The 8,962-nt window shown below is 43.2% G+C and overlaps 1 protein-coding gene across 9 annotated transcripts in view; it reads left to right on the forward strand.

The window, feature by feature from the left end:
* Positions 1-3,079, forward strand: part of dock10 (dedicator of cytokinesis 10) — a 73,345-nt gene extending 70,266 nt beyond the window's left edge. For all 9 annotated transcript variants that reach the window (XM_035527761.1, XM_035527754.1, XM_035527756.1 and 6 more), the window contains 4 exons: positions 153-343; positions 434-534; positions 683-821; positions 2,045-3,079. In XM_035527761.1, the coding sequence (XP_035383654.1) occupies positions 153-343; positions 434-534; positions 683-821; positions 2,045-2,092 (479 nt within the window). In that variant the 3' untranslated portion in view covers positions 2,093-3,079. The remainder of the gene's footprint in view (positions 1-152; positions 344-433; positions 535-682; positions 822-2,044) is intronic.
* The last annotated feature ends 5,883 nt before the right edge of the window (positions 3,080-8,962 follow it).

Consider the following 8,962-nt stretch of genomic DNA (forward strand, 5'->3'; position numbering starts at 1 on the left):
GAAATATATAATTTAATCTAAATGATGTATGAGTTTATAAATATTTAAAATTTTCTACTTTAACTACAAACGTCCTTTTTATGTATTTTTTCAGTGTTTTTCAGTGGTTCATTTAAATGTTAATTGCTTAATGGTTGCTAATTGCCCAATAGCAAACTCCACGTTCCCGTACCTCAAGAAGCGAATCCAGGTGGTGAAGCATGAGAGCACAGAGATGAACCCCATCGAAGTGGCCATCGACGAGATGAGCCGCAAGGTGTCGGAGCTTAACAAACTGTGCAGCGCTAATGACGTGGACATGATCCGTCTGCAACTGAAACTGCAGGGCAGTGTCAGCGTGAAGGTGCACACACACTCATACATACACACACATACACAAATGATCATGTTTATAGACACAAGTGCTAGAGGTGTATTTTAACTGCTTCTGCAGGTGAACGCAGGGCCCATGGCATATGCCCGGGCATTTTTAGAAGAGAAAAATGCCAAGAAATACCCAGACAACCAGGTCAAGCTGCTCAAAGAGATCTTCAGGTATACTTCTGTCTAACCTGAGCACAGAACTCTGAACTCTGAACCTTTCAACTCCGTGAAAAATATCTGAAACCTGCCATCAGTTTCATTACCTGTTAAGGAAGCGGCGACTGCTGTGGAAATCCCCGGTCTCTCTCTTCCCCTGCAGGCAGTTTGCAGCCGCGTGTGGCCAGGCCCTGGACGTGAATGAGCGACTCATAAAGGAGGACCAGTTGGAGTACCAGGAGGAGATGAGGGCCCACTACCGAGACATGCTTACCGAGCTTTCAGCCATTATGAATGAACAGGTCTATCACTTCAGCCCTAAACTTTACACACTTAGCTACGTCATTCTGTTCAGCTTTCAGACTCAGCTAAGTCGTTCCCTTTAGCTCCCCTCTTTGGTTGCTTATGTGCCTTTGTCTCATGTCCAACCAGAAGTTGAGTGCGGCAGCGTGTTTAAGTGAGTGTGTATCCAGAGTGTCGGAGTATGACTACTCAAGTTTGGCTGTGTTCACATTACCAACCTGAAATTACTTAAATTGGATTTTTTTCCCAGATTTTTCAGGGCTGGGTGAACACACAAATATGATCTTTTCAAATCAGAATTGAGTTACTTTCGTATATGGTACTTGTATCCAGTTTGTGGTGGTACAACTGTGTATATATATTCAATAACTGTATATACAATTACCACCATGTAATATAAAAACTGCAAATATGTATTTTTACAAAATGGATCTGTACATTCTGTACATTGTGTACATACATATATACACAACCATATACATTGTGTATATAATCATAATATAGATATATTGTACATACATTGTTAATATATTTTTGTACATATATAGAATATATATTTCTCTATGCACCCCTGTTTTCTTTTCCTCAGTTTGGACAGAGCACTCTCAACCATTTCACTGCAAGTTATACTGTGTATGACTGTGTATGTGACAAATAAACCAAACTTAAACTTAAACTTGAAACTACAACTTAAATGAGAATGGCCTTTACACATGCGTTAAGGTCTGTCACTGTCAAAACAACGATGGCAGCGAGAAACCGCAGAGACAACAGCGGCCGTGATAACAAAAGCTAGCCGTCTGCCTTTTTTTGCCTTCTCGAGCTGATCATGTAGGATACAGTTCACACACACAAACACACACACACACACACCATCCTCCATAGCAAAATGTGATGCGTACATGAGCTACTAGCAGATCCCTTTTGTGGTTGTAACACCAAGACTCATCTCACAAACATGACATTTTTTGTTGTGATGACATAGGTGTCGATGACACAGATGCAAAAGCATATGAATGCGTGCATGGTGCCAGTTCAGAGGACAGATGTAGTCATGTTACAGACATTATGGATGTGAACCAAGAATGGCAAATCTGAGCAAAATATTGTAGCTGAACAATGAGGCCTGTAATGTTAATGTACACTGACAGTCTCCACTCATTAACCAAATGTGTGTGTGTGTGTGTGTGTGTGTGTGTGTGTGTCTTCTCGATACGTAAAGATCCCACATACGAGACAGCCAGGTACAGACCGCCCCAGCACCTTCTAGACTGCCAGTGAGCGTTCTGGAAACTGCTCAACTGTGGACCCAAACTGGTTGCCAAAGCCCCCCACTTCAGTATTGCTGTCAGTGTGGACTTGAGGATCTCAAGAGGAAGCTGTGACTTTATGAACTGGGGGGTGGGATTAAGCAGATGGATTATTCTAGAGAACTGAAACTGTCGAAGGTCCTGTGGATATCAGTCTAGGCAGCTGAGCTGCTCTGTTATTGGTTTTGAAGGATATAGTATATCTTCTCCTGTACTTCCAAGCCTATCGCTATCTTCACACACACACACACACACACACACACACACACACACACACACACATACATACACACAAATTCGCATATGCCTTCTCTCCAAGACCCTGTTCCTCTAGAAAACAGTGACCTTAATTAGCCTGAGGTGTGTTCAACCAAGCAAATCCTTTCATGTCAAACTTGTTAGAGGGCTTTTGCATTACTGCAACCAGATGTGGACATTTTATTGCCATGAGTGCTTTAGGAACATAAAGGGCACTGTGTTTCAGTATTTTCTAGCATATCTCATGTAGTCTTGTTGAACACACCTCTTGTTCCTGTATGAATGTAGACTAGTTCATCATAGCAACATTGTATCCTAACATTTGACCTAGCTCTCACATCTTAGAAATGAAAAGTTACTGTTTTATAGCATTTTTGATTGTTATTTCCTGTAAAGTATTTGCTATACTGTAAATAAGAATAATTAATATTTAAAATGGTTCATTTTATATATACAAAAACAATATATGGTTTTTGTTTCGATAAATTAAATGCAAAAACGCAACGAATCAAACTTTTATGTATAACAGTCAGCACAGGCTTAAACAGCTCTGCAGATGCAAAAAGAAAGAAAAAAAAGATTTTAACCTTTGCCTGTTCAAACCTCTTTAACAGACATTTTACATGTGAAGCTCTTAAGTGTTTGATCTCTGAGTAAAATAAGTCTACAGATGTTTTAGTAACATTTTAGTTGTTATGGTCTATGGCGTCTTTATTACTACACCATTTAGCAAGGCCATCATTACTAGGGTTTGGTTTGCAAATCTAAGGGCACATATCCTACATTCTTTTCTTTTATATTTTTGTTGATGTCCAGTTATAAAATTTGTGTGGCGTTATGTTCCAAAAATAATAATTTTTACACAAATATTTCCGAATCTCTCTTTAACAGGCTATTTCTGTTACTCTGCCTTCAAGACGAATATATGAGCTCTATTTTGATTGGCTATCTCGTATTGTGACCCATTCAAAAAGTACTCAGCTGGCACACCTGAAACCTACACCGTAAATGAGCAGTATGAACTGTATGGACTAGGGTGAGTGTTATGAAACGAACATTATTTACATATTACTTTAAAATCCTGCATTTTAATAATGCGAGGGAAATTCAATTAAAAACAAATGTTGTAGGGGTCCTTTAACACTAAACGTATTACTTAATGAAATTCTATATACAAACTTGCACATCAAAACGTTTTATGGGGGTGGGTGAAGCAAAAAATGTTGTGCTTACTCACAAAATGTAAAAATAATCTCACAATTGCTTCTCGTGGCTCTTAGTAGCTTCTCATTTTGCCATTAGCAAGATTTTTCAGGCCCGTTGATGTACAGTGGCAATTGACAAGTATTACCCAGTTCACGGCAAAAACAAAAAAACACGTTAAAAGTCACTCGACAAGTGCTGTTATTGGAAACGTCCTGCTATAACCGCACGGTCACAAACGAAGTTTACGTCTGGATTAGCGAGAGACAGCGGGGGTTAACCGGGGATAGCGGGGCTTAACCGGGGATAGCGGGGGTTAACGGGGGATAGCGGGGGTTAACGGGGGATAGCGGGGGTTAACCGGGGATAGCGGGGGTTAACGGGGGATAGCGGGGGTTAACCGGGGCTTAACCGGGGATAGCGGGGGTTAACCGGGGATAGCGGGGGTTAACGGGGGATAGCGGGGGTTAACCGGGGATAGCGGGGCTTAACCGGGGATAGCGGGGGTTAACGGGGGATAGCGGGGGTTAACGGGGGATAGCGGGGGTTAACGGGGGATAGCGGGGGTTAACCGGGGATAGCGGGGGTTAACGGGGGATAGCGGGGGTTAACCGGGGCTTAACCGGGGATAGCGGGGCTTAACCGGGGATAGCGGGGGTTAACGGGGGATAGCGGGGGTTAACCGGGGATAGCGGGGGTTAACGGGGGATAGCGGGGCTTAACCGGGGATAGCGGGGGTTAACGGGGGATAGCGGGGGTTAACGGGGGATAGCGGGGGTTAACCGGGGATAGCGGGGGTTAACGGGGGATAGCGGGGGTTAACCGGGGCTTAACCGGGGATAGCGGGGCTTAACCGGGGATAGCGGGGGTTAACGGGGGATAGCGGGGGTTAACCGGGGATAGCGGGGGTTAACGGGGGATAGCGGGGCTTAACCGGGGATAGCGGGGGTTAACGGGGGATAGCGGGGCTTAACCGGGGATAGCGGGGCTTAACCGGGGATAGCGGGGCTTAACCGGGGATAGTGGGGGTTAACGGGGGATAGCGGGGCTTAACCGGGGATAGCGGGGGTTAACGGGGGATAGCGGGGCTTAACCGGGGATAGCGGGGCTTAACCGGGGATAGTGGGGGTTAACGGGGGATAGCGGGGCTTAACCGGGGATAGCGGGGGTTAACGGGGGATAGCGGGGCTTAACCGGGGATAGCGGGGGTTAACGGGGGATAGCGGGGGTTAACCGGGGATAGCGGGGGTTAACCGGGGATAGCGGGGCTTAACCGGGGATAGCGGGGACAGGCTTCACACTGCTGCGACGAGAAGCTCTGCCGTAGCTCTTATCCAGCTGCGCGCGCTCCATTCCAGTCCCCGAGCTCTTCCCGCGCGGCGTAATTATGGATAATTGCCGGGCTTTTCAACCGCCCAATGAAGAGACCCGTATGAACCCCGTGCGATAGATCCGCCTTTATGATGGCTGTATTGTGGAAAATATCTGACAGAAGTGAACTGTGGTTCAAAAGAAGGAAGAAGAACGAATCTATCTTCATATTCAGACCTGCTACAGGAATACATCGCCTCGGTTGTATGAGGAAAACAGCTTCTACTTCTCACGTTTCTTATCATCAGATTAGAAAGTACTGGATCTGGGTCCAGTCTTCACTGATATTTGTTATTATTTATAATTAGGAGTAAAAGTGTAAATGCTTGTTGTAAACTTTTTTTTTTCTGTAAAAATTTTGCTGTAGTTTTGTGGTTTAGTTCTTTACAGTGTTTAATATATGTGTACTGGACTTAACTGTATCTTAATCTTGTTCCCTATTAAGAAGCCTTTTAAGACACACACACACACACACACACAAATGGATCGTTCTAGTGCCCCCAAAAGGATATTCTTTCATGTACGGCTAAAATATTAAGAGAATGTGCCCGATTTGATGAGCACTTCCTAGCACAATGCAATGGTTTAAGCAACTCGCAGTATGGCTTATATGCGGTGGTAGTCCTACTGCATGATATGAACATTTCATTCTACATTAGAGTGGACATGCACAGCACTCTTAATAATACGAACGCCACTCATTCTGTAAAATGACTGCAGCGTTATGGAACGTTTACAACAGATTACTGTTAAGCAGCATACTATAGTGTATCCATTACATTTACAAAGTCCTCAAAGCCTTTCAGGACGCGTGTGTGTGTTAATTAATATGGTTGCCCTCTGACTGACACCTCACAGAACCGACTGTGAACTTTTTCTGTGTTGTAATCACTGTCTGTGGGGTACCTGCAGAGAAGACTAGTTTACTAATTCATGCTAAGCCTCCTGCAACAGTGCAGCTCGTAGAAGCAGGTTAAGTGATCCTGTGATCGTTACCGCAGTGCTGGGTTTGTGCCCAGATAGGTTCCACTCGATAAGCACTTGTTAGAGCAAGAATACAACATATAAAGGAGAAAGCATGTAAAGGAATCATGTCCATTGTAACTTCATGGAGCTTAAACTTGCTGATGAAAATGTGTTTCTATCTGCAATTTATCTGCAGTACAAAGTTTGTTCAAAAGACAAAGTGTAAGGTTTAAGAATGCTTAAATGGTCTTTAAATCCTTACACACAAAAATGACCTCTACCACAGCTATATGCAACTACTACAACTGCTACTACTACTACTACTACACACACACACACACACACACACACACACACTCCTCTGCCATGGACACTGGGCCTAACATCAGAGTGATTGGGTTTCTCGCTCCCACAGACAGTCATGTATGATTCATAGTCAGTGGGGAAAAGACTGGTGTCTCACGTTGCCTGTGTATCTTTCAGACTGATTCAAAACAATAGCGATGAAGCCTGTACTGTGTTTCACTGAACCATCTCTGGAGTAGCGACCACAATATTGTGCCAGCTCTGTTGCCCGGTTACTCTGCTGCTCCACTGACAAGTGACAGCATTTAACTTCCCAAAGTTAATATAGTCTGACTGTGCCATTATGGACCAGGGTTAAGGCCATGTAATCCTGCGTGCTGCATGCGACGGTCACTCAAGCACTCATTCAGTGATGTGTTTATTTAGAACATGCATGTGCTTTGTTCACTGTCCTGAATCTGGTGGTTTTGATCTATGCAGAAGTGAATTTGCATGCATAGCATTGGAAATGGGAAACACAGATGACCCTCAGTGGTCAGCTCAGCTGGGTTACTTTGCACATAAGCATTCACAGCACTTCCCCATGATGGTGTCTGTTGCATGTTCGTTTGTCATTTTTTTATGTTCGTCTGAGGGTGTTTTCCTTTTTGAGGTCAAACACTGGCTTCTTTGTTTTCTATGAATTTTCTTGCTCCCACACTGTAGTTAGAGGGCAGTGTCCATGACATTTGTTTTATGCCCCTCTCACTCATGCATATTCAGAATACAAGACCCTTATAGTCGGCCATTTTGTTATGATTGTGTTATAACAAGACAAGGGTACTAATTACAGGTAATTACAGACCTTGTGATTGGTCTCCTTTGATTACACATCTGTTACATTTTCAAACATGCTTTGTGTTTTTCCTTGGCAGAGCAAGTATTTGTCCTGTTTTATGTTTGTGCCAATGCTAGTAAGTTACTGCTGATGAAGTTGGTAATGGCATGTTGTCTAACGCGGGCTGGGAAATACTGGCCATGTAACATCGCTACAGCACACCCTGTGGAAAAGGCTTACTGCTGTTCTTTTCTAGCAGAGCCAAATAAGACCTGCCATCTTTGTATGCCAGCCGGAATGTAATTAGTTGTGCTGGAACTCTGTGAAGCATGGCTTCTGACAACCCCAGGAATCTTACAGCAAGAAAGGAAACAATAATAATCCTGTTCGACTTTTTAAAGTCCTGAAAAACATGAAATCCCACCACACAAATAAAACAAATCATCTCAAGTTTGTGGAAAGCAGTGTTCCAAAGCAGGAAAACTTCCCTTTTCATTTGACTTTCACAAATGGTGAAGGAACCAAGTGCACTTACTAATGTGAGCAAACCAAACAATCAAGGAAGCTTTTTCTTGTTTACAAATAAGGTGAGGTGAATAAATATGAAGATGGATTCTGGAACATGAAATTCCTGTTTGAATATATGTTAGACAGGGGTATGTTAGACAGCATGTGAGCAATCAGTTCTTGGACGTTGATGTGTTGGAAGCAGGAAAAATGGGCAAGTGTAATGATCTGAGTGACTGACAAGGACCAGACAGTGATGGCTCGACGACTGGGTCAGAGCATCTCCAACATGACAGGTCTTGTGTTCATGGTATGTCGTGCTTAGTACCTACCAAAAGGGGTCCAAGGACAAAAGAACAAAGAACTGGTCATAAGCGCCCAAGGCATGAGGACTGAAGGTTAGCCCGTCTGTTCCAATCCCACATAATACATACTGTAACATGCTGGCGGTGATAGAAAGGTGAACACAGAGTGAAATCACAGTTAAACACATCGCAGTGCATCACAGATAGTGAAACGATAGTGCATCACAGACAGTGAAATCACAGCTAGTGAAAACAGTATATCACAGATAGTGAACACAGAGTGCATCACGACTTGCTGTGTATGAGACTATAGCTGCAGATTGCTCAGAGTACCCATGCTGACCCTTGTTCTCCATGGAGCCAGTTGTGCCTGGTTCCTTGAACTATGCCCTGCTGTGTGCTCTGCTGTGTGAGTAACGTCACACTGTATTTCATAAACATGCAGTATCATATTTTGTGAGGTCTGTAACAAGCAGTGTGCCATTCAGATACAATCTATAAAAATGCATATAATGTCCCTTTAAATACAGTAAAGTAGGTAGAGAAGCAGTTAAAAACATGAGATAATTATGCTACTGTAAATATGCAAGTTGCAAAGACTACTAAATGAAGTGTCAAAAGATCATCTACGATTGAACAAAGTTCAATTTTGCTGCTGTACACTTTAAGTTAAAAAAATTGATTTCTCATGAGCTTTTTTCTGAATGTATTACTCCTTTACGTTGATTGACCTAATGAATATTTCAGGCGTCTGAGGAAGCAGAGAGACACGGCATCGATTACCATTAGGGTTTCACTCTGCTTTATCTGCGCGCTCGATGAAAACTTGATGGATTTTCCTATTCTACAGTTGGAAAAAATTAATGATGTACTCTAAATCAAATGTTATGTCTCCTCTCAGCATGCGCTAGACAAAGATTTCGCATCCCTGTGGGACTTTCCGGACAAAACAATCCCCGAAATTCAATATCTGTTGGGAATGAATAAAACATCGTCCCGCGTCCCCAAAGGCTGCTCAGCCGAAGCTTCTCAGCTGTATAACTGGTGAAAGGCGACATAATCTCCATGGACAAGATCACGGCTGAGATTGAATCCTT

Source organism: Electrophorus electricus, chromosome 7 (assembly GCF_013358815.1).
Source record: "Electrophorus electricus isolate fEleEle1 chromosome 7, fEleEle1.pri, whole genome shotgun sequence".
Taxonomy (NCBI): Eukaryota; Metazoa; Chordata; class Actinopteri; order Gymnotiformes; family Gymnotidae; genus Electrophorus; species Electrophorus electricus.